Here is a 26,878-nt window from a genome sequence, read left to right on the forward strand (position 1 = left end):
GCACATCGAGGACATCTTCGGGGAAATCGAGGCTCTCAGTAAAATGCGTTCGGGGTCCGTTCTTATAAAGACCACCTCCGCCACACAGTCGGCGGCGCTCCAGGCGTGCGACCGACTAGGGGACATCCTAGTGTCCATTGTCCCGCATCTGGCACTGAATAGGACGCAGGGGGTTATTTTTCATCGGGACCTCCTGCTGCAATCTGATGAGGAGCTCAGGGCCAACCTGGAGCGCCGAGGCGTGCATTTCGTCTGGCGAGTCCAGCGCGGCCCCAAAGACCGTCGCATCGACACCGGGGCCTTTATCCTTGCCTTCGAGGGGGCTGTTCTCCCGGAGAAGGTAAAGGTGATGTGCTACTGGTGCGACGTGCGACCTTACGTCCCGCCTCCTATGCGCTGCTTTCGGTGTTTGCGCTTTGGACACGTGTCGTCACGGTGTGAGGCTGAGCCCATTTGTGGCAATTGTGGACGTCCTCTTTGTGAGGAACATACATGCACCCCACCACCTCGGTGCGTCAATTGTCCTGGCATCCACTCACCTAGATCTTTAGACTGCCCGCGTATCAGATGGAGAAGAAGATTCAAGAATTAAAAACTTTGGATCGTCTCTCTTATTCTGAGGCCAGGAAGAAGTATGACCGCCTCCATCCCGTGACGTTGACAACTTTGTTTGCCTCAGTCGTGTCCACTCCTTCCACAGTATCCTCACCCCTATCCTGTCCCCCCTCCACTTCCTCACCCCATCCGGGGTCTATGCTTCCGCCTCCCAAATCCATCCCTTCCAAATCATCCTCCCTCGCGGTCTCTGCCCCAGAGGCCACCCTTCCTCCTCCTCCCCCTCCGCCGCCTGAGAAGCGATGCTCTTCTCAGGCGTCCATCGGGGAAACGTTTCGGACCCCAGCTTCCGAGGTCCGGCGTTCCAAAATGGACCCCGTGCGTGAGGAGCTTCTTCGGGTCCAGCCCACCATCCCCGTACCTCATCGGACTTCCAAGAAGGCCTCCAAGAAGAAGTCTTTCTCCCCCTCTCCACCCCGGCGCGTTTCGTCTGACGCTCCATCCGTGAGTCGCTGCTCCCGGCCATCTTCAGTTTCGCCGGGACGCTCTGCTGCCAGGCGCTCAGCTGGCCTCTCGTCGGCGAATGATGCTGCCCCTCCTACGCAACCTGGGAAAGCGGCCGCAGCTGGCAACGACTCGATGGAACAGGATCCGCCTCCCGCCGGTTGTAGCGTTGTTCCCTCGAAGCCTGACCCTCCGCGGCTGTCGAGGTGACCAGCTCTTCACCCGTTTTGTTCCCCCTTTTTTCTGACTAGCGATGGCTTTGTTACATTGGAACATAAGAGGTATTCGATCTAATCGGGAGGAATTACAACCGCTCCTCCGCCTGCTCTGTCCGCTCGTCCTTGGTCTCCAGGAAACCAAGTTGCGCCCAACTGACCGTATTGCTTTTACCCACTATACCTCGGAGCGGTCTGACCACACCCCTGTGGACGGTATTCCAGCTCATGGTGGGGTCATGTTGCTCGTTCGGGACGATGTCTATTACCATCCCCTCCCATTGACCACCCCACTCCAAGCAATAGCTGTCCGTATTACTCTTTCTGCCTTTACTTTTTCTGTTTGTACCGTCTACACTCCATCGTCATCCGCAGTTAGTCGGGCTGACACGATGCACCTGATTGTTCAGCTTCCTCCACCGTTTTTATTGTTTGGCGACTTCAATGCCCATCATCCCCTTTGGGGCTCTCCTGCATCCTGTCAGAGATGCTCCCTCTTGGTGGATGTCTTCAACCATCTCGGTCGTGTCTGCCTCAATACTGGCGCCCCGACTTTCCTCTCGGACTCTACTCATACCTACTCCCACTTGGACCTCTCGATCTGTTCTACCACTCTTGCCCGTCGGTTCGAGTGGTATGTCCTTTCTGACACCTATTCGAGCGACCACTTCCCCTGTGTCGTTCGTCTCCTGCGCCACACCCTATCCCCACGTCCTTCGAGCTGGAACATACCGAAAGCTGACTGGGGACTTTACTCCTCCCTGGCGACCTATCCGGACCACGATTTTCCCAGTTGTGACAGTCAGGTCGAATACCTCACGGCTGTTATCATCAATGCTGCCGAACGTTCCATTCCTCGTACTACCTCTTCTTCACGTCGCATTTCCGTCCCCTGGTGGAATGAGGCTTGTAGAGACGCTATCCGTGCTAAACGACGTGCTTTACGCACCTTTCGCCGCCATCCTACGATGGCGAATTGTATTGGATACAAACGACTGGCCTGACTTCAGGTAATGAGGTCCTTGTGGATCCTGTGGATGTCTCCAACGCCTTTGGCCGCTTTTTCGCGGAGGTTTCAAGCTCCGCCCATTACCACCCTGCCTTCCTTCCCAGGAAAGAGGCAGCAGAGGCTCGGCGACCTTCCTTCCACTCGCTGAATCTGGAAAATTATAATGCCCCCTATACTATGCAGGAACTCGAACGTGCACTTGCACTGTCCCGGGGCCAGATGCCATTCACGTTCAGATGCTGGCACACCTTTCTCCAGCAGGCAAAAGCTTCCTTCTTCGTACCTACAATCGCATCTGGACCGAAGGTCAGGTCCCCATGTGTTGGCGTGACGCCGTCATTATTCGTATACCCAAACCCGGGAAGGATAGACACCTTCCTTCTAGTTACCGCCCCATTTCGCTTGCAAGCTGTGTCTGTAAGGTGATGGAGCGCATGGTTAACGCTCGGTTAGTCTGGATTCTTGAATCTCGACGGCTACTTACCAATGTTCAATGCGGCTTTCGTCGCCCCCACTCCGCTGTTGACCACCTTGTGACCTTCATCATGGACAACTTTTTGCGAAAGCGCCAAACGGTAGCCGTGTTCTTCGATTTGGAGAAGGCTTATGATACCTGTTGGAGAGGAGGTATCCTCCGCACTATGCACAGGTGGGGTCTACGTGTTCGCCTGCCCCTTTTTATTGATACCTTTTTACCAGATCGAAAGTTTAGGGTACGTGTGGGTTCCGTGTTGTCCGACGTCTTCCTTCAGGAGAACGGAGTGTCTCAGGGCTCCGTCTTGAGCGTAGCCCTTTTTGCCATAGCGATCAATCCAATTATGGATTGCATTCCACCTAATGTCTCAGGCTCTCTTTTTGTCGATGACTTCGCGATCTACTGCAGCGCCCAGAGAACATGCCTCCTGGAGCGCTGCCTTCAGCGTTGTCTAGACAGCCTATACTCATGGAGTGTGGCAAATGGCTTCCAGTTCTCTGAAGAGAAGACGGTTTGCATCAACTTTTGGCGATTTAAAGTGTTCCTTCCGCCATCCTTACATCTCGGTCCCGTTGTTCTCCCATTCGTGGAAACAACTAAATTTCTAGGGCTCACACTGGACAGGAAACTTTGTTGGTCTCCGCACGTCTCTTATTTGGCTGCCCGTTGTACACGTTCCCTTAATGTCCTCAGAGTTCTTAGTGGTTCATCTTGGGGAGCGGATCGCACTGTCCTGCTTCGCTTGTATCGGTCCATAGTCCGATCAAAGCTGGATTATGGGAGCCTCGTCTACTCGTCTGCTCGGCCATCCCTCTTACGCCGTCTCAACTCCATCCACCATAAGGGGGGTTACGTCTTGCGACCGGAGCATTCTACACTAGTCCCGTCGAGAGTCTTTATGCTGAAGCTGCCGAATTACCATTGACCTACCGGCGCGACGTACTGCTTTGTCGGTATGCCTGCCGGCTATTGTCAATGCCCGACCACCCCTCTTATCAGTCCTTCTTCGCCGATTCTCTCGACCGTCAGTATGGGTTGTATGTGTCTGCCCTGCTGCCCCCTGGAGTCCACTTTCGTCGCCTGCTTCGACAATTGGATTTTGCCCTCCCTACCACCTTCAGAGAGGGTGAGAGCCCGACACCACCTTGGCTCCAGGCTCTGGTTCATATTTATCTTGACCTCAGCTCGCTCCCGAAGGAGGGTACTCCGGCTGCAGTGTATTGCTCACGGTTTGTCGAACTTCGTGCGCGACTTGCCAGTCACACCTTTATTTACACTGATGGCTCCAAAACTGACGATGGTGTCGGCTGTGCCTTTGTCGTCGGGGCCGTCACCTTTAAATACCGGCTCCGCAACCAGTGTTCCAGCTTTACAGCCGAGCTTTTTGCTCTCCATCAGGCCGTTCAGTATGCCCGCCGCCACCGCCATTCATCGTATGTACTCTGCTGTGATTCACTCAGTGCTCTTCAGAGCCTTGGAGCTCCATATCCGGTCCATCCCTTGGTGCAACGGATCCAGCAGTCCCTCCATTCTTTTGCTGATGGTGGCTCTTCTGTCAGCTTTCTGTGGGTTCCCGGCCATGTAGGAGTGCCTGGGAATGAGGCTGCTGATGCTGCAGCCAAGGCTGCAGTCCTCCTGCCTCGGCCAGCCTCCCATTGTGTCCCGTCATCTGACGTTAGTGGGGTTGTTTGTAAGAGGTTGTGTCGTTGTGGTGGGATAGTTGGTCATCACTTCAAGGAAACAAGCTCCGGGCAGTCAAACCATTCCCAACTGCTTGGACAACCTCCTCCCGACCATCTCGGCGAGAAGAGGTCCTTCTGACCAGGTTGCGGATTGGGCATTGCCGGTTTAGCCACCGCTACCTGCTCTCCGGTGACCCAGCCCCGCAGTGCCCTTGTGGTCATTCATTAACAGTGCGCCATGTTTTATTGTCGTGTCCCCGTTTTAGTCAATCTCGTGTTGTCCTGTCTCTGCCACCTACTTTACAGGATATTTTAGCTGATGACGCTCGAGCAGCTGCTCGTGTTCTTCGTTTCATTACTTTGACTGGCTTGTCCAAAGACATCTAACGCTTTCACTTATTTTATCTGCATCTTTGTAAGAACTTTCTGGTGCCCCCCCCCCCCCCCCCCCCCGAGTTTTACTAGAGTCTATGTGCTCTAACAATTGTGACTGGGTGCTAATGACCTCAGTAGTTGAGCGCCCTTAAACCCCCCCCCCCCCCCCCCAAAAAAAAAGTAAGTTACCCCTCCCAGTCCAACCATTGGAGAAAACATTGTCTAAATGTTTTCTGATATCAGGGATAAAGTGTGGTAGAGGCTCCTTTCGTACTGGAACCATAATCATTGCCTGATTGCAGGACATTCTGCAACATTTCTGGTAATACTTCACTGAGACATAATTTCCTCCAGAAGCATGTCAGGCAGGAGATATGGTCCAGTCACACAGTAGTGAACAATACTAGCCAACACATTTATACAAAAACTCTTTTGAGGGTGGAACACAAGAGTTGCTTCAGGATCTTCCAACTCTTCAATATGGCCATTGTGGCTGTTGAATATTCCTTCCCTTGTGAAGGTAGCCTCATTAGAAAACAAAACACTCATTTGGAAGTCAAGAATGTTTCCAAATAGGTGTAAATACTATTGGCAAAATTCCATATGCTTAGCAAAGTCATTAGCTGATAGGTCTTGTGCTGTCATACACATGAATGGCTACATGTCAGTCTCATGCAGGATGTTCCACATATTGGTTTTGGGGTACTTAGACCCTTGGCTATAGAGTTTGTGCTGGTTATTCTCGATTCACTGTAATGCAGCTTCCTCAAATTGAACAGTCATGTTACCAGTTTTCCATCGGTCTGATCTAAGGATCATGTTTCACAAAGACACTATCACGTCTTTGAAAAGTGACATGATTTGGTAACCTTCTGCCTGGAAATCATTCTTCATGCATGTGCCTCACAGCTTGATTGTCATATTGTGCTTCCTCATAAATGAGACATACACTATGTGATCGAAAGTATCCAGGCACCCCTAAAAACATATGTTTTTCATATTTTGTGCATTGTGCTGCCACCTACTGCCAGGTACTCCATATCAGCGACCTCAGTAGTCGTTAGACATCGTGAGAGAGCAGAATGAGGTGCTCCGTGGAACTCACGGACTTCAAACATGGTCAGGTGATTGGATGCCACCTGTGTCATACATCTGTACGCGAGATTCCCACATTCCTAAACATCCCCAGGCCCACTGTTTCCGATGTGATACTGAAATGGAAACATGAAGGGACACATATAGCACAAAAGTGTACAGGCTGGCCTCGTCTGTTGACTGAGAGAGACTGCCGACAGCTGAAGAGGGTCGTAATGTGTAATAGGCAGACATCTGTCCAGACCATCACACAGGAATTCCAAACTGCATCAGGATCCACTGCAAGTACTATGACAGTTAGGTGGGAGGTGAGAAAACTTGGCTTTTGTGGTCAAGCGGCTGCTCATAAGCCACACATCACGCCGGTAAATGCCAAACGACGCCTCGCTTGGTGTAAGGAGCGTAAACACTGGATGATTGAACAGTTGGAAAATGTTTTGTGGAGTGACGAATTACGGTACACAATGTGACGATTCGATGGCAGGGTGTGGGTATGGCAAATGCCCGGTGAACATCATCTGCCAGCATGTGTAGTGCCAACAGTAAAATTCCTGGAGGCGGTGGTGTTACGGTGTGGTTGTATTTTTCATTGAGGGGGCTTGCATCCCTTGTTGTTTTGCATGGCACTATCACAGCTCAGGCCTACATTGATGTTTTAAGCACCTTCTTGCTTCCCACTGTTGAAGAGCAATTCAGGGATGGCAATTGCATCTTTCAATACGATCGAGCACCTGTTCATAATGCGCGGCCTGTGGCGGAGTGGTTACATGACAACAACATCCCTGTAATGGACTGGCCTGCACAGGTTCCTGACCTGAGTCATATAGAACACCTTTGGGATTTTTTGGATCACTGACTTCGTGCCAGGCCTCATCGACTGACATCGATACCTCTCCTCAGTGCAGCACTCCATGAAGAATGGGCTGTCATTCCCCAAGAAACATTCCACACCCGATTGAATGTGTGCATGTGAGAGTGGAAGCTGTCATCAAGGCTAGGGGTGAATTCCAGCATTACCGATGGAGGGCGCCACAAACTTGTAAGTCATTTTCAGCCAGGTGTCCGGATACTTTGGATCGCATAGTGTATGTCAGCTAACTAGGTGTGTAATCAGCCATCAAGAACCTATAAACATTAGTAGAAACTTTCAAGTGAATACAACATAAACAGTAATAACGTAATTGTTTACCTAGGCTATTGCTAACAGTAAAAAAAAAATCTTACCCTTTCTAACAGTAAGATGTAATTGTGTTGCAAATCAGATGCTAGTGTCGATGTGTTACGTACAAAGCAGTCAAAATAACTGAAAATTCCTGGCAGATTAAAACTGTGCACCAGGCTGGAACTCAAACCTGGGAAAAATTCATTCTGGAACATTCCTCCAGGCTATGGCTAAGCCATGTCTCCACAATGCCCTTTCTTCCAGTAGTACTAGTCCCAAAAGTTTTGCAGGAGAACCTCTGTAAGGTACTGACAGAAGTAAAGCTGTGAGGACGGGTTGTGCTTTAGTAGCTCAGTTGGTAGAGCCTGCAAAAGTTAAAGGCCCCAGTGAAGCACAAACTTTTAACCTGAGAGTTCCTTATCAGTGCACTTCTGCTGCAGAGTGAAAAAATCCTTCTGAGAACAACTGTGAATGCTGGTCTAATGGAAGTTCAGTTTCAAACCCTTAAAAAAAACTCTTTAGTGGATAAAGATGCACCTGTGAAATTTGTGTCACATAGTATACGTGGTTCTTTTTCACAAAAAAATTGATGATAATTTTACCAATAAATGGCAGTATGTCAGAATATGCACACCAGCAGATGCATGGCACACGGCTGTTCCTCAGTTTGTCTGAGACGTCCAACATGACTCTCTCTACAAAGGAGCCAATATAGGTCTTTCACAAGAACAGTGACTGTGCACCAGTACTCTGCAGCAGTTCCGGGCACTCAAGAGTGTAAAAAAAATCCATTTTCCATTGTTTGCTAATGGTCTGGAGAAAATGATTACAAAATTTGAAATGAAAGGTTCTTTTAAAGTGCTATGTGGCAGAGGGAGGAAAGCAGTTGATACGGTATCTGCCGAAGATGTGACCACAGCATTGCAGGAGGGTACAAGTGGTGGTGTGAAAACATGCCCAAACGTTGGTCATGCCTGCGAGCACCGCTCTCCGCTGTCACTTCCTCTCGATTCTTGACGTGTTCCGGGGCTCTGAAGTGGTTTACACTGACAGCTCAATAGCTGATGGTCACGCAGGCTTTGCATATGTTCATGGAGGACATATTGAGCAGCACTCCTTGCCAGTTGGCTGCAAGTGTTTTCACTGCAGAACTGGCGGCCATATCTCATGCTCTTGAGTACATCAGCTCATGCCCTGGAGAGTCATTTCTCCTGTGTACTAACTCACTGAGCAGCCTACAAGCTATTGACCAGTGCTACCCTCGCCACCCTCTGGTAGCGTCTATTCAGGAGTCCATCTATGCCCTGGAACAGTCCCGCCGTTCCGTGGTGTTTGTGTGGATCCTAGGACCATGTCGGAATCCCCGGCAACAAACTTGCCGACAGGCTGGTGGAAACCGCTTCTGGAGATAGGCATCTCCGAAGCTGACCTGCGTTCTGTCTTACACCTCAGGGTTTTCCGGCTGTGGGAGACTGAATGGCATAACAGCATGTACAACAAACTGTGTATCATTAAGGAGACTGTGAATGTGTGGAAGTCTTCCATGCAGTCCTCTCGCAGGGAATTGGTTGTCCTCTGGCGGCTCCCAATTGTCCATATGTGGCTAACGCATGGTTACCTACTCCGTCACGAGGACCCACCTCAGTGTCGCTGTGGCTCCCAAATGACAGTCGTCCACCTCTTGCTGGACTGCCCACTTTTAGCTGCTCTGCGGCAGACTTTTAACTTTCCCAGCACCCTGTCTTCGGTGTTGGACGACAATGCCTCCACCGCAGCTTTAGTTTTACATTTTATCCGTGAGAGCGGGTTTCATACGTCTGTGTAGGTTTAGTGCATGTCCTTTGTCACTCTGTGTCCTCCACTAGTGCTTTTAGGGTGGAGGTTTTAATGTGTTGCAGAGTGGCTGGCTTTCCCTTTTTATTCTCGTGGTTGGCCGGCCACTGTAATCTGCTTTCATGTTTTACTCTCTTCTGTTTCTAATGTCTCTCTGTTGTTTTCTTGTCCTCTTTTGTTGCTTTTAGTGTTTGTTGCCTTCTGTTTGTTCTTGTGGCTTTTCCTTTCTTTCCGTTTTGTGTTATATGTTTCGTCCGTTTTATTCTCACACTTGTGGCATTGTTTTATTAGGAACAAGGAACCGATGACCTCGTAGTTTGGTCCCTTCTCCCACCTTTAAACCAACCAACCAACCTGCTAGCACAGTGTATAAAACCCTGCGAAACATCCTGCATTGCTATCCACTCAAAATCATCCATATTTAGATGTTTCTTCCTGCTGACCTGCCAGCAAAACAGAAATTTGCTCTGGACTTTCTTGCTCACACGGAAATGGACTGTTTGGCCATGGAACGTTCTGTGGATGGAGGAAGCCATTTCCATCTCAAAGGACATGAATTGCAGAATATGGTCTATGGAAAATACGCACACACATCAACCGGCGCTATTTCACTCTGCAAAGGTGACTGTGTGGTGCGGGTTGAAAGTATTGTAGAGCCATATTTTTTCGAAAAGATGAGCCCTCCAGGTACTATTACTATACTGTTACTGGTAAACACTATGTGATTCTTTTGACACAGTCATTCCAACCCTTCAACAGCCTGGATGTGTGTGCTAGATCACTTTTATGCAGAATGGTGCTCCTCTGCACATTGCACAGTCAGTAAAGCAGCTGCTGCAGAGGCGTTTCAGAAGTGCTAAAATTATCAGCCATCATTTCTCTATAGCCTCACCATCTATATTATCTTATCATAATCCATGTGACTTCTGGCTGTGGGGTTATCTGAAAAATGATGTTTTCAGTGCTCCAATTATGAATGTAGCTGAATTGAAGGCACGCATTGCGCAATGCATTCTGATCATGACCCTGACACATTCCAATCTGTCCAGAAGATGCTATTTCTTGATTTAGACTTGTCAGAAGACTGGACAGCATATTGAACTTGTCTTGTGCCAGTCTCTCAACAGTTAGAAACCGAAGTCATTGTGCTTTGTAGATGGTTTTTGGCCTAAGGACAATTAAAAACTGATTTTTCCCATCCATTGTGGTATGACCTTGCCATCATAGATGGACTTACATAATAGTGCCACAACTGTTAAACTGCTGATCTTGTGCAGTTGTGCAGATTGAACAGTACAGATGGTGTAATATGCAACTCATACCATAGTCATCATATTGTATTCATCTGTCACTTTTAGCTGACCCGATTTACATTAAGATGATATTAACAGAATCTTCCGTCGGTTCTTGGTAGAACAACATTATAATCATAAATGAAAAGCACCAGTTTGCTTTTGTTCTAGAACAAAAGCAAACTGGTGCTTTTCATTTATTATTACATTAAGATGCTTACACTGCATCTGTTGGTAAATTTTTTGTTAATCCCTTTTATTCCCTGACATTTCTTCCCATGTCAGTGACATGCTGTTCAAATTTGATGTCATTCTGAGCAATGGCTCTCTTTCTACAGCATTTTGAAATGAACTTTACCTATGGATGCCCTGTTTATTAGAAAACATTTTTCCACTGTCCCATTATTTTGAGGATTATCTCAATAGACAATCCAAAATATTAACAAGTCTGAAATTTTCTGGAACTCATGTCTGCAGTTGTGTAGCTGCTAAGCGAGATGAAATTCACAAAGGATTCAGTTGGGACTGAAGAGAGTCTCTGCAATTGTAACTGATAATTGAGGCAATTTTGTGAAAGTGTTTAAAGAATTTTGTGTCTTTGCTAGAAGTTCTGTAGTCAGAGGCTGAAGACGTATCTAGTGAAAATGATATAGAGACAAATTGTTGAGGTGTTAGAGAATTTTGCAATCGGTTACAACATAGATGCAAGAAAATATCCAGTTACAATCACACTTTTGAATGCACTGCACGTGTACAAAATTTGTGTGCTATAAGTGACATTAATGATGTCCTTAAAAACTTGGATGGAAATGAATACGTAGCTTTAGTTGAATTGCATTGCAAAATTATATCATAATGTAATGCTGTTTTGAATGCTCCTGGATCTACAGCATCATCTGAAATATTTAAAAGCACTTCAGTAGACTCTCGATGTGCGCCTGCCATTACAAGATGGAATTGTTTGTTTCATACAATGAAACAAATTTATTCATTCTCAGATTCAATTACATAGAGCTTTGAGTGTGCATTCTGGTTAAAATGCAAGGTGAGATAAATATGCATTACAGACTTTTAGTACTGCACTTGATGGCACTAAATAAGTATGTAAAAACTGGAGGGCAGTCCACTTAAATATGGCAGCTTATTGGCAGAGTATCAAGATACAATTTGAAGATTTTTTTCACCTTTCTACACCAAAGGTGAAGTGTAGCCATAAATGGTTCATCTGTATTGTTGGGGTGTGATTGAGGGAGGTTTACAATGAATTTATGATATATAGGATATATCATAATTAATGGTGTGATTGCACATATTTGAAAGTACACAATACTAGAAGCAAAAAAGGCTCAGTAAACATAGGCCTGCCATTGAACCAGTTAAAAGATAATTGTGACTTTGTGGTTAGCAGACATTACCGATGGGATTCTGTGTAAACACTCCATGCTGTTCCAAAGTATGGTCTTTGTTTACATTTTCAAAATGTGGATTTGTAAACAGATTGGATACAATGGTACTGTACACAGGGTGCCACTTATGCCAATTGTCTGCAGAGTGTCAGTTGGCTTGTGAGTGTTGGTGGCAACGTGGAACATTACAGTAACAAGGAATATGCGGATATGTATTTCGTATGTGCTAAGAACAGCAATGCACAGGAGCCTACCCACTTGTACCAAGAAGCATACCCTCCTGAAGGCACTTCAAGAGTTGACTATTTACAAGGGTGCATCAGTGTCTCCAAAAAACTGGGAATTTTGCACCTGCTGGAAGAGGTAGGCCTTCATGAATTACACCTTGCTTGAAAATATGGTGCTCAAAACAGTCAAACGCTACCCAAGAATCTCAACAAGTAAATTTGCCACACAAATTCATGGAATGAGCCACACTAGTAATTGAAGAATAATTCATCACAGTGCAATGCACCCATACCATTCCAGAATTTAGTGTCTTGGTGTAGCAGAACTTTGTCCTATACTAAAGTTCTGCCAGTGGATGTAACAAGAAGCTGTAGCCAACTCTACATTTGATGATAAAGTTTTATTTACAGGTGAAGCAAAGTTCAGTTGATGGGGTGTTTTAGTTATCACAATATAACATTGGAGTCATTTAGACTCCAATCAACCTGCTGTACACAAGCAACATTTCTCATTGAATATGTGATTAGGAGTACTAGGTGATCATCTTATAGGGCCGTACGTGTTACAAACAAACTTGATGGATGAATGACTTTAAATTTCTGTGGCATCATCTTGCAGGATTGCTCAAGGATGTTCCTTGGAACAATGCCAGAGGATGTGGTGCATGCATGATGGAGCACTGGCACATTTTGCTGCTATGGTAAGATGATATCTACCACACTGATATGGCCACAGATCAATTGATGAGTAGGACCTGTATCGTGGCCTCCTAAGATCAACTGATCTGACTCATTGATTTCCATGTCTGGGCCTACCTTACATGTGTATTGTATGCCACTCCAGTTAACATGATTGAAGGATTGGAGCAGAGAGTTGTCAGTGTTTCTCAAGAATTTTGAAATGATCTGGGCATATTTGAAAGGATTCAAAACTCTTTGTGGTGTAATTATGAAACACACTGGATAGTGGCCAAAAGATTTCAAGAAGTAGTGACGAGTCATGATTTGAAGGTCTTAGATTGTTATGCATCTATGGAATATGTTTCATTTACAATGGCAGATCTTCCAGAATCAAATGTACCTTGTCAGATGATGTTCAAAAAAACAATTGATCTGAAAACTAAATGCAACAGAAACTACATTAGTTGTATAAATGACAACACACTGGTTTTGGCTTTGAAATTGCTCTTTTATTCATTGTATTCACAAATGACAGCTTTCATTTGTGAAAATGAATAATGACGAATAAATTTTGTTCAATTCTGCGTAAGGTAGTCTGCCTTAACTGTCAAGCTTCTTCCCTTTGCTGCAATGTGCATTCATATTGCCATTTCCTATCACTAAGGATTAAAAGAATTCTCTATTATCAGTTCCATGTTTTAATATTGACTTCACCATAAAGGAAGGCGGACAGCTGATTAGGGCTTAATGAACTGTTGACAAAAAGACTATTTGAAACAGAGCCCAAGGACAGATTGGGGAAGGACAGAGAAAGCAATTGACCATGTCCTTATCAAATGTTTACCTTGAGCTATGTAGGAAAACTACAGAAAACTTAAATCTGGATGGACAGGTGGGTATTTGAACTGACATCCTTTCAAACTAGGTTCCAGCATCTTAACTACTGTGCCACTACACTCCGTTTTATCGCTATGAAAAAGTTTAGTTTCTTGCTTGCTATCAGTTGTAATTTACCAGTGAGTGTGAAATGTAAGGGGTATTTCAGTTCTTACTGTACTTTGACATTTTTTCATTTTCTACACATTTTTAAGTTTGCTATCTAGAATTTAAAAAATGTCAACTTCAGTGCGCATGCTAGCTGCAAAAATCTAGAACAGCTTAAAAAATTTCATTGCCAGAATTGTTAGAGATACTTTCAGTAGTATCATTTGTGAGACATGCATAGCATCTCAGTGCTGTATTTCATGGTTTATATATAATGAGTAATGAGATACCATACGAAGCAACACTTGATAAAATGTGGAAGAATGCCAGATATAATGTGACTCAAATTCTTGACATATAACCAAGATTACTGAATTTCTTGTTGTTTTGTAAGGTACTGAATATCAACAAATACTCACTTCTGGGATGGAGTGATGGAGGTATCACAGCACTAATAATGGCCGGCAAATATCCCCAAAATGTCAACAAATTAATTGTTTGGGGTGCAAATGCTTTCATCAGTGCTGAAGATGCTGAAATTTACAAAGGTAGTGTGCATTTTCTTTTAGTAAAACCACAACCACCACCACCATCTGCACCTGTTACCTACTTTTCTAGTTCAGTATTCTCCTTCACTTATGTTCTACGATATCCAGTGTCAATCATCATATATAACTACAAAGAACATGTTTATTTTTGTCTAATACTTTGTAGGTATCCGTGATGTTAGTGCAATGTCAGAACGCTATCGGAAACCCATGGAAGATCTGTATGGGGTAAAAGGATTTGCAGACTTATGGGCTGCATGGGTGGATGCAATGGTACGCATGCAACGTGAGCAGGTAAATGGGGACATCTGTCGTTGGCTGTTACCACTGATTCGCTGCCCAACACTTGTGATCCATGGGGCAAAGGATCCAATGGTACCTGAATTTCATCCTGCACTTCTAGTCTCCAATATACCTGGTGCCAAGTGAGTATGAGGAAAAGGTGGCTTTCATAAGATTAATATAAAGCTTTTGTTTTCTAATGAAATGTTAAACTCTGATTTTAATGCTCTTACATACAATATATGCAAGTATTAAATCAAAATTTCAGTTCAGAAATATTAATTATTTTCATATCCTAATTTGAATAGTTTGGTTCTTGCGATGTGATAAATTGAGTTTTGAAGCAGGGAAACTTTATGAAAATACTTAAAATACTTATTTACATACCTGTTAGAATCAAAGGTTTTGAAGATTGTTCATTTTTAAATGCTATCTGACAAACTCAGCATTCCCTGGGTACTTACATTCTAGAACAAAAAAAATCCCCATGCACTGTAGTAGAATTATCAGAATGGGAGAAAAATTAGTAGATGTGATCTACGTGTAGTGGAAAAAAAATTGCAATTTCAGAAGAATAGGATGATTTATCCGAGAGAAAAGGCTTCACAAATTGAGAAGTCAATAACGTGTCTATCATGCCAAATTCTGTCCAGTTGGCACATTAGATTGTCATAATCCCAAGTTGGTTGGAGGATCTCCCTCATTTGGGGAGAGACCTGGCGACATTGTTTGCCAGGGTAGGGTTTGGCAAGCATGAAGACAAGGAGTAGAAACTCTCGCCATATGCATGAGGGCATTGTCTTACAGAAATATGAGCCTAAGATGGCTTGTCATGAAAGGCAACAAAAGCAGGATGTAGAATACCAGGGCAACAAAACAGGATGTAGAATACCATCGACATACCACTGTGCTGTAAGGGTGCTGCGGATGACAGCTAAAGGGGTCCTGCTGTGAAAAGAAATGACACCACCATCCATCACTCTTGGTTGTTGAGCTGTATGGCCGGCGACAGTCAGGTTGGTATCCTACTGCTGTCTGGGGCGTCTCCAGAAAGATTTTGTTTGTTTGTCTGTACATGTACAACACACCTACTAATTTCTTTCCCATTTGGATAATTCCTTCATGGTGCATCATTTTTTTGGTCTTAGATTTGCATTTGCAGTAATGCCCAAGTCTTCGTACACATGGAATGAATTTTTAGCTTATGAAACTTCTTTGAATACAATGTTTGAAGTAGTATGTTTGGGGACATGAACAAAGAGCTGGTTTGCTTAACCAATATGGGAGAGCTGGCTGTGCAAAATGCAGTTGACACTAATTTCCATTCCTGTAAAATATTGTATGCCCTTGTGCTTTGTTTAGGATTAAGGCATGACATAATCCCACTGGGAACCATTCTTGTATAAAACAAAATGGTAAATTCTTAGGAATAACTGGGATTCAGAATATAAAAGCTCACTCACCTGTGCTACTGTGATGTTGTGCTGCAGATCTGAGGATCAAGATAATTCATGATGCTCTCAATCAGTTATGCCACACCTCATTTTTGGAAGGAGTTTGAAAAGAGCGAATTAAAGCCTGATGTTCTCGAGCTGCAAGAAGTCTCACCTTACAACCTTCATTGGATTCTTGAGACTTCATAGTCCTCAGTGCTGTAGCTTCTGTTGTGTAACATTTTCTGGACATTTTTGTTCCTAAACAAAGTGAAATCAAAACACAATGAGTAGGCACCCAAATCACAAAGCAAATTTGATAAATTCATCTTGAGGGTGAAGCTCTTCTGCCTATGTTTGCTTATAAATAGATTTGTTTTCGGAGAGGGTCTGCCTTGAGCAAAGCACATCAGTGGGTTTTTTGTTATCTTCTACAAAACAGAAAAAATGCTTTTTATTGAATTTGAGTTTTTAAAGACAGTATTTACATAACCAAAAGAAAAACAAAATTTTGTATAAACCTGTTAACCACATTCTGTGGATTTCTTGGATTCTATGTAATTTAATGGAGTTCTTTTGTTTCACAGTTCATCACCTGCAACCGTATAGAACATAATTTAGAACAGTCATCGGCAAACCTCAAAGTTTTTATTTCTTCACTCTGGATGTGAATTCCTACTCCAAATTTTTCTTTTGTTTCCTTTGCTGCTTTCTCAGTGTACAGACTGAATAACATATAACATCAGGGACAGGTCACAACCCTGTATCACTCACTTCTCAATCACTGTTTCCCTTTCGTGCTCCTCGACTCTTATAACTGCCATCTGGTTTTTGTACAAACTGTAAATATTCTTTCACTCCCAGTGTTTTCCAGTCAACATCGTCAAAAGCTTTAGTACAAACGCTTATACTCCCAATCATTGACTACAGCGATATTATCCTACAAGGCCTGTCTCAGGAAAATTCGTGACGTCTGGAACTGGTCATGAATGCCTGCATCCGATATATCTGTGACGCTCCACTTTTTGATCACATTTCACCAGCATATGCAAAATTGTCCTGGCTGCATGCAGACAAACGCAGAGATTTCCATACACTCTGTCTCATCTACTGCCTTATGAATGTACACTGTCCCTCATATCTCTCCTTGTCCTTAATGCTTATGTTGGAACAACATGACAGAAACACATGTTCCCATCATAATAAAATCCTCTCTGTTCCACTGCATCGCTCAGTTGCCTTCTCCAAGTCCTTTACAGTAGCGGGGATCCGACTCTGGAATAACCTCCCTCGTTTTGTTAAAAACTTAAAAACATGTCCATCTTCAAAAAACAGTTAATGACATATCTAATTAAGCAACAGTAATACCTTCCTCTGTACATGAATGCACTTCACCTCATTACTTCGCTCTTTCCCCCTCCTTAAATCTCCCTTCCCCAAAGCTCGCTATACTAGTAAACATCTACTTTACACACCAAGATATTAATGTACGTCTGCACAAATCTTCATTACTATTGCCAATTTTTCTCATGTTTATCACTATTATTTGATTTTTTTAATGTTATTATTATTGCTTTTATCATAATTTGTATGTATAGCACCTGTTGTAAAAATACTGCCAGCATTTACTTTATTAGGTCTTAGTCGTCACTCTTTATTCATATTGTCACTAGAGTAATCTAATTTTCTTATTTAAACTATTGTCATGTTGTTACTCTGATGTGTGAAATGCTGCATGTGTGGAACACTGGTCCGATGTAAGAGAGGGCCTGATGGCCCTAATCTGGTCAGGTTGAATAAATAAATAAATAAGTCTACAAATGCTATAAATGTAGGTTTGCCTTTCCTTAATGTATCTTCTGTGAGAAGTCATTGGGTCAGTATTGCCTCGCATGTTCGTACATTTCTCCGGAATCCAAACTGATCTTCCCTGAGGTTGACGTTTACCAGTTTTTCACTTCTTCTGTCATGGTTTTATGTTAGTATTTCGCAGCTGTGACTTATTAAACTTATAGTTTGATAATTTTCACACCTGTCAGCAGCTGCTTTCTTTTGAATTGGGATTATTATATTCTTCCTGTACACTCCTGGAAATGGAAAAAAGAACACATTGACACCGGTGTGTCAGACCCACCATACTTGTTCCGGACACTGCGAGAGGGCTGTACAAGCAATGATCACACGCACGGCACAGCGGACACACCAGGAACCGCGGTGTTGGCCGTCGAATGGCGCTAGCTGCACAGCATTTGTGCACCGCCGCCATCAGTGTCAGCCAGTTTGCCGTGGCATACGGAGCTCCATCGCAGTCTTTAACACTGGTAGCATGCCGCGACAGCGTGGACGTGAACCGTATGTGCAGTTGACGGACTTTGAGCGAGGGCGTATAGTGGGCGTGCGGGAGGCCGGGTGGACGTACCACCGAATTGCTCAACACGTGGGGCGTGAGGTCTCCACAGTACATCGATGTTGTCGCCAGTGGTCGGCGGAAGGTGCACGTGCCCGTCGACCTGGGACCGGACCGCAGCGACGCACGGATGCACGCCAAGACCGTAGGATCCTACGCAGTGCCGTAGGGGACCGTACCGCCACGTCCCAGCAAATTAGGGACACTGTTGCTCCTGGGGTATCGGTGAGGACCATTCGCAACCGTCTCCATGAAGCTGGGCTATGGTCCCGCACACCGTTAGGCCGTCTTCCGCTCACGCCCCAACATCGTGCAGCCCGCCTCCAGTGGTGTCGCGACAGGCGTGAATGGAGGGACGAATGGAGACGTGTCGTCTTCAGCGATGAGAGTCGCTTCTGCCTTGGTGCCAATGATGGTCGTATGCGTGTTTGGCGCCGTGCAGGTGAGCGCCACAATCAGGACTACATACGACCGAGGCACACAGGGCCAACACACGGCATCATGGTGTGGGGAGCGATCTCCTACACTGGCCGTACACCACTGGTGATCGTCGAGGGGACACTGAATAGTGCACGGTACATCCAAACCGTCATCGAACCCATCGTTCTACCATTCCTAGACCGGCAAGGGAACTTGCTGTTCCAACAGGACAATGCACGTCCGCATGTATCCCGTGCCACCCAACGTGCTCTAGAAGGTGTAGGTCAACTACCCTGGCCAGCAAGATCTCCGGATCTGTCCCCCATTGAGCATGTTTGGGACTGGATGAAGCGTCGTCTCAGGCGGTCTGCACGTCCAGCACGAACGCTGGTCCAACTGAGGCGCCAGGTGGAAATGGCATGGCAAGCCGTTCCACAGGACTACATCCAGCATCTCTACGATCGTCTCCATGGGAGAATAGCAGCCTGCATTGCTGCGAAAGGTGGATATACACTGTACTAGTGCCGACATTGTGCATGCTCTGTCTGTTGCCTGTGTCTATGTGCCTGTGGTTCTGTCAGTGTGATCATGTGATGTATCTGACCCCAGGAATGTGACAATAAAGTTTCCCCTTCCTGGGACAATGAATTCATGGTGTTCTTATTTCAATTTCCAGGAGTGTATCTTGCTCACCATATGGAAGAGTTTTGTCACGGCTGGCTCTTCCAAGGCTATCAGTAGGTCTAACGGAATGTTGTCTACTCCTGGGGAACTTGTTTTGACTTATGTCTTTCAGCGCATTGTCATATTCTTCACGCAGTATTATATCTCCCTTCTCATCTTCACCTACATCCTCTTCCATTTCCATAATAGTGCCCTGAAGTATATCTCCCTTGTACAGACCCTCTGTATACTCCTACCACATTTCTTCTTTCCCTTCTTCTCTTAGGACTGGTTTTCCATCTGAGCTCTTGATATTCATACAGATGGTTCTCTTTCCTCCAAAAGTCTCTTTAATTTTTCTGTTGCCAGCATTTATCTTACCCCTAGTGATATATGTTTCTACATCCTTGCATTTGTCCTCTCGACATTCCTGCTTAGCCATTTTGGACTTCCTATCAATCTCATTCTTTAGACTTTGTATTCTCTTTCACCTCCTTCATTTATAGCATATTTATATTTTCTCCTTTCATTAATTAAATTCAGTATCTCCCCAAAGGATTTCTATTAGCCCTCAGCATTTTACCTACTGGATCCTCTGCTGCCTTCACTAGTTCATTTCTCAAAGCTAACCATTCTTCTTCTACTGTTTTCCTGTGCTGAAAGTATTAAGAGGCTAATCTGCTCCTACATCTACCCAGTCTGGCTTCTCTTTACTTTTTGATATTTTATCCTGCAAATAATTTCTAAGGGACAGTGCGAGCAGTGTAGGTGCTCCCCAACATCTGGGACATACCTTGCAGCATTTTGTTCTTCTGGCAGTAAAACCCAACAGAGTGATGTCATGCCCAGCTCTACCATGCACCTTTCCAAATTGACTTTGGCATGCTGTTTGCTCAGAAAATCCAATCTGAGTATGAAATTATAATTGTAGCCAACACGAGGAAATACTTCCATGCTTTGCAAGTCCGAAAGTCTTCCCCCCATCCCCCACCAATTCAGGAGTTCATAAATGCCGAACTGAGCGAATGAGTACTACACCCTCCTGTGCTACATAGTCTACTATGATGCTAGTTCAAACTCTGTACAAAGGTACATTATAACTTGCTACATATACCTGTGATTCTGTATCCAGTAGAGATTATACGCCTTTCCTACTACATAGCTCATCAAACAACAATCTGCCACTGATCTGCACACTGGTATTCTCCACTCACATTTACTGGGAATGCAGTGCAGGGGCCTCATATGTTCCCTATGTTGGTTAACATTGAGGTTGCAAGCTCTTACTGCCAGCTCCTTCCCTTTGCCTATGGAAACCTGTGCTGCTGATCCCATTCTGAGTGTCCTTAATTTGCTTACATCTCCCACAAACAATTTTGCTTAATGTGACCAGGCTGACCACATTGATTGTGCACAGTCTCTGCATTGATAACTACCTTCTTTTCCCTATTTCTGGACACCAACTATTTTTCTGCTAAAGCTGTCAGTCACAGTTACCACCACATCCTGGAAAGTCTGCTTGCACTTTACAGGAAATTTCATTTGGCAAACCTGGCAAGAATGCTTCTAGCGCATTCTGCTCTTCCTGTTAAAGACTTTGTTGTCATTGGCGTAATCTGTCAGTTCATAAGTGTTAATATTTAACTCTATAATTTGGTCAGCAAAACTTTCCAAAAATCATCTAGCTTTTGAGTTATACTATTGAGCTGCTCACAGTAATGCGTCAGAGGGGCCCACAGTGCTTTTGTGGGTACGTATGTGGCACACACAGGGCCCCGAGTCAATGCAGCTTCTGTTCTCTCCTGGGCTTCATTCCCTTTCCTTGTATCCACTCTTTTCCATTCTAGCTCCTCCTCTTCTTGCCGCTCCCCCTCTTCCTAGCAGGTGTTTTCCTTGAATGACCCAGCTGTTCCTTTTCTGTCTTATCTTGAGTTTCCATTCTTCTTCTTGTTTTTCGTTTTGTCCCCCTTGGGATTTGACCTCTCTTTCTAAATTCTTTTTCTGAGTGTGAACTATCTGGGGAAGAACTTCCTCCCTAGCATCTTCGGTCTGGGTTCCTCCCCCCCCCCCACCTCCTTCCTCCCCTTCCTTCACTGCTAGGTCACCAGTACATGTAGCCAGCCCGTGTGTTGGGGCTGTTGTGTACCCACCTGACTGAAACCCCTTACAACACATAGATGATATTTCCGGTACCTGAGCTGTCACCACCTCATGTATGCCTAGGAGTGGTTGCTCATCTTTTTGGGGCATCAGAACTCCCGGCAACCCGCTGTGCCAGGCAGCCCTTGCCATGGCTGTGTGATACCCACAGGGACAGCCCCTGACCGAATTGGGTGATACCAGGGCAGACGCTCTGTGCACGAAGTGTGCTAAGCTCCATATTTCTGGCTGCTCTTGCATGGCTATGTCTTCAGACAGGTATGGTTCTCTCTCTGCTCTTACTTTTGCTTCCTCAGCCTCCCCCCCCCCCCCCCCCCACTACCAATCCCTGGGAGGAGGGCCAGGCCCACCAGCTTGGAGTGAAGCTCTTTCCCTGTTGTTAGTTTTGTTCCAGGACAGTCAGGGGAGAGCCTTGCCACTACCAAATAGTTCTTTTTTGTAGAACATATCGAACATAAGTTTGGTTAAGTTGCCTCACTTAGGAAGATGCGGTCAGGTTTTCTACAGATTAAAACCTATTCTACCAGTCAATTGACTTCCCTTTGCTCGCAAGCACTTAGGAGACATGTGTGTGAGCATTACTCCCCACCAGTCCTTAAATATGACCCAAGGCACTATTTTCCACAGGGATCTCATCCTTCAATCTGATGAGCAACTCGGTATTAATCTGGCGTGGCACGGTGCTCATTTTGCCCATTGAGTCCAGAGAGGTCTCAAGGACAACTGTATTGATACCAGTGCTTTCATCCTTGCTTTTGATGGGGTACTCTTCTGGAAAAAGTCAAATTCATTATTTACCATTATGATGTGAAGCTCTATATCACACTTCCCATGCACTGTTTCCAGTGTCTCCATTTTGGTCACAAGTTTTTGCAATTTGAAGTGAACCTTATTTGTGGCGCCTGTGGCTACCCATCCGTGTGTGAAGTCCTTGCACCCCACTGCCCAAGTGTGTGTGAAGTCCTAGCACCCCACTGCCCAAGTGTGTTAACTGTTCTGGCCCACATTCTCCCTGCTCACATGATTGCCTGATCTATAGAAACGAAAGGAAGATTCAGAAATTCAAAACTCTCGACCATCTATTCTACTTTGAGGCCAGACAGTAATTCAACTGTCTCCACCTGGCATCTTTAATGTCTGCATTTACTTCAGTTGCACCCCCTTCCTCTTCCACTTCCTCCCTCTATCCTGTCCGTCTTCCCTTTACTCCTCTCCCGCAGTTCCTATTCCCTTCCCGCGATGGAACAACTCCAACTTCCTGACCAGAGAAGAATTCCTCTTTCCTGGCACTAAAGTGGAGGGCTAATCTGGCAATTAGACCACCTTCAGAGTCTGTTGAATTGTAGTCTCTCTCAACATACTGTTTCCCAGATTGTTGTATTAATTGTGGATGTTATCTTGAGTAGTTGTGCTGATCCCCCCTCCCCCCCCCCCCCCCTCTCTCTCTCTCTCTCTCTCTCTCTCTCTCTCTCTCTCTCTCTTCCACTTCCTGCCCCCACCCCCAAATCCCTCCTCTAACAGATCAGTGCCATTTTTGTTTACAGAATTTTGCTCTATGGTGGAATTCCAATTTTGAGCAAGACTTCCAGGGGTTCTGTTATCTGACTTGGTATCCATCTTATCTTATTCTGGTGACGTTCTGTTTTGCCCTTTTCTTGGGTCCCATGTGAGCTGCATTCTACTACTGTCTCTGCTAAACTGTTCTGTTTGTTGATCAACAAGCTGTAACACCTGTACACTGTATAAAGAAGTTCCATCCCATTATCCCATCGGATGCTAAAATCATCTCATATCTGATTACATGGAAGGTGTGGGCTATGAGCTAGGTTTGACCTGCTCTCTTTGGTATTTATTGTTTTGCCATGCTTGAGGCATTTTCCATTATTCTCTTACTGCACCTGCAATCAGTTTTATTTGTGCATATGAGAACTGTGAAATGGGCAAATTTTGTTAAACTGATTTGTAATCTGCTGTCTAATACTAATTAATTTTAGTATTGCTGCCCTACTATATAGACTGCGTTTCCACGTACTAATGCTTTTCCTGTGTGTTCTAGTGTCAAAATGGCCTGGGAATCGATGAACATAATGCTCATTGTAGTTTTCAGTTTCTCTGTCTTTGAGTTTTAGCGTTCCTCAATGTTTGTCTACATGGTATCCATGCACTTCCCTTTATATTTATGAGCCATATAGCCCCTTTTTGTTACGTATTGGGCAAGTTATAGTTCCTACATTCACATGAAGTTCCTTGTGTCTTGAAATTCTACAACATCCACATATGGCTATTCTTAGTCTGTTTTCTTGAAATTTCCCGAAAATATCGTTTCGGGCTTCGATTTTTCTGCTGGATTTTCATTTTCCAATATAAACCCTTGGGTATTTGCATCACCGTCTCTGCTTCCCACAATGCATTTCTTATACGGGGCCTTCCTGTAATGGAACATTCATATCTAGTATTTCACTACACTGTGGTTCTATTCTTGGTTTTCTTTGCTGAAATATCGCTTTCATCTGACTCAATTTCATGTATGAAGTATATTCATCCCAGTACCCAACCATTGTTTTTACCATTGTAAGATAGGTTTTGTGTGAAAGCAACAGAGCTGAGTTTCTGAACAAGTGCTGAACTTCAGTTAACTTCATCTGCAGCCATGATTCTGTCCATGGCTTGTTGGAACTGCCATTGCAGAGGATTTAACCTGACTGTACACTGAGGGAGTTCCTTAGTGCTCTGTTCCCTGAGCATTAATAGTTTAATTTAGCTGTTTATAGGTCTCAGATTGCCCCTTTTTCCATAAGAAGTTCGGTGGCGTCTTTTATTAGTAATTGGCATCTTGTGAGTCCCTAGTTTATTCCTGGCTCAATTGCCATTGTTATAGCTGGGTCATAATGATGCACAAACTTGTCATTTTTGTCTAATGTGAAAGGAATTGGCTTCATAACTTCAGCCATGTGTGTCAAGGGTTACTAAAATTCTCATTGTCAGTAATGTGTGGTAGCTTGTGTTGAGCTCATACTTGGCCTGCTGATGGCCAAATTCTCTACAGTGACAACTCATGCTGCTGCTGCTGCTGCTGCTGCTGCTGCTGATGATGATGATGATGATGATGATGATGATGGAGTGTATAGAGCAGCAGCCTGCTCCTTTTCTTCCTGTTTGTACTTTCAAAGTATTTTTATGATACTCTACTGGAAGTTCTCGGGGTTGTTCATCTAGGATGAGCATCTACCAAATACTTCCTTTTTTTCCCTGCTAGTGCAAATCCAGATCAAAAATAAAATAAATTTTGTGTTTGGTCCCAAGTGGTGATTTTTGAGAATACAGTAATGGCTGGACACAGGCAGAGATTTTAGTTTTGGTGTATATATGCTTTACTGCATACTACACCAGCTCTTGAACAGCAGGCAGCTAGTTAACAGATGCGTCAGGTGTTAGTATCTGCATGGTAAAGTAAAAGGTAAAGTCTGTGGTGCAAGCCCTTGGCCAGACTATTGCCTGATGGCATGTAGAGTGGAGCCTTTCTGTTTGCTGCTTGGGTGGCAGGCCACTTTCCCCAGCTGTCTTTGGGCAGGGGCCATGAGAATAAGATGAGATTATGGCATGTACCATGCCAGTGAATATAAATATTCATTTTTCCTCATTCTCCATATGTAAAGTAGAAGTACCAATACTAGTATTATCACAAAGTACCCACTGCTGTGGATTGCACAGTGGCTTGCAACATGTACTGTATATGCAAACAAGGAGTGGGAGAGCAAGATTTATTTCTTGGAATCTGCAACTAGCTTATTGTCACATCCCAACAGTATTCACATGATAGGCATTTTGCATTGTGTTTCAGTGTGTGTAGAGGGAGACCTAAATATGTAAATGTACATGAAAATATTTGCTTGCTTTGTGTGGTTTGGCATCTTTGGCAAGTGGATTATGCTTTTAGTATTGAAAGTTGCTTTAGTTCTTGTTTGCTTTAATTTGTGCCTATAATGTAGGATCACCAATAATTTAAAGTAATTGTTTCAGGAAATATGTTTTCAAGGATGGGAAACATAATGTACACTTGCGATATGCAGATGATTTCAACAAGCTGGTAGAAAATTTCCTTGATGAATAAGTAACTGTTATTACAGTTGTACTGTATAAAACATATGGTCATCCTACGCAGTTGCTCTTGTTGTGAAGTTAAAAGTATTTTAATACAGTGTATTAAATGTTTGTTATCAGTGTTTTAAATATTTGATAATTATATATATATGTATAATATAAAAATATAAGACTGATGAGAAATTTATAGATCCTGTATCCATTCATTTACCCAGCAAATTTTAGATCCTTCATAAAGATTATTTCAACATAATAGAGCAGTTGTGCAAGACAATAGTTCACAGCCAGAAGATATAGTACACTATATGCCTCTTTCTTCAGTATGAGATAGTATCCCGTATGTGACAATATCTGTAACATTCCTTCCTTCCTTCCTTCCTTCCTCCATTTACTTCCTTGGGGAAACACAGCTTATCCACACTACATTCTACATGCTTGACACTAAATAAATGTAGTAATGTCTTGTGTGACATTTAGTAAGTAAGAAATAGCTCACCAACATAAAAGGCATGATCTATCTCAATTCCAAAGTCATAGACTCAGCAGAAAAGATAAACCAATGTAAATGGTAACATCATTTTAGCAGGAGTCTTAAATATAATTATTTCCTTCAAGCTGCTTCTTGAAAACACTAAAATTATGTAATTTCATTGGCAGTTTCATTTCTTTGAGCAGAAAAATAATGGAAGAAGCAAATTCTTTAATAAATATGAAACTGGGTGTTTCACCCAGAACGGAGTGCCAAAAAGAGGATTAAGTTTAACAGTGACAAGGTGATTAGAGGCATAGCACAAGCTTGTATTGGGGAAGGAAATCGGCTATGTTCTCCTCAAAGATATTGTCAGTGATTTTACCTTGAAGAATTTAGGAAAATCTAAATTTGGTTGGGTTGTCTGGACAGGGATTTGAACCACCTTCCTTTTGAATGCAGTTTAAGTGCTTCCACCAGCGCATCGCCTTGCTCAGTGGCCTCATTCATGATGCAAATGGAATGGTATTAGAAAATATTTGAAGAAAGTGGTGGGTGCTTGCATGACAACATGAATTAAGTTTTTTTCAGGGACAGTATCTATTTCTACAAAACTATGAAGAGGTATCTAAACAATAAAAAAACTCCATGACTGAATGTGTATTCTTTACTTAGGGCGTGTCGTTTTTTATAACACTAGTAGGCTTGCAGTGTATTCTACATGTCAAGTGCAGCTGACTTTGTTACCAAGGTAAACATGTAATAGTAGTATCTGTATTTAATTAAACAGTAATGAAATAAACTTTTGTTATCACTCTCTTTCTGTGTGTGTAAGTGTTACCCCACAGTTATGAGCCAACATCGCAGTTGCATCAGATCCCAGCCAACTGCTTATTCGAT

At 44.0% G+C, this 26,878-nt stretch overlaps 1 protein-coding gene across 1 annotated transcript in view; it reads left to right on the plus strand.

Annotated features, from left to right (window-relative positions):
- The window catches only part of LOC126190603 (valacyclovir hydrolase), a 50,434-nt gene extending 24,738 nt beyond the window's left edge, over positions 1 to 25,696 (plus strand). The window contains exons 4-6 of the mRNA XM_049931033.1: positions 13,890 to 14,043; positions 14,210 to 14,468; positions 25,429 to 25,696. Of these exons, the coding sequence (XP_049786990.1) occupies positions 13,890 to 14,043; positions 14,210 to 14,468; positions 25,429 to 25,519 (504 nt within the window). The 3' untranslated portion in view covers positions 25,520 to 25,696. The remainder of the gene's footprint in view (positions 1 to 13,889; positions 14,044 to 14,209; positions 14,469 to 25,428) is intronic.
- The last annotated feature ends 1,182 nt before the right edge of the window (positions 25,697 to 26,878 follow it).

The sequence above is a fragment of the Schistocerca cancellata genome, chromosome 1 (assembly GCF_023864275.1).
Source record: "Schistocerca cancellata isolate TAMUIC-IGC-003103 chromosome 1, iqSchCanc2.1, whole genome shotgun sequence".
In the NCBI taxonomy this organism is placed as follows: Eukaryota; Metazoa; Arthropoda; class Insecta; order Orthoptera; family Acrididae; genus Schistocerca; species Schistocerca cancellata.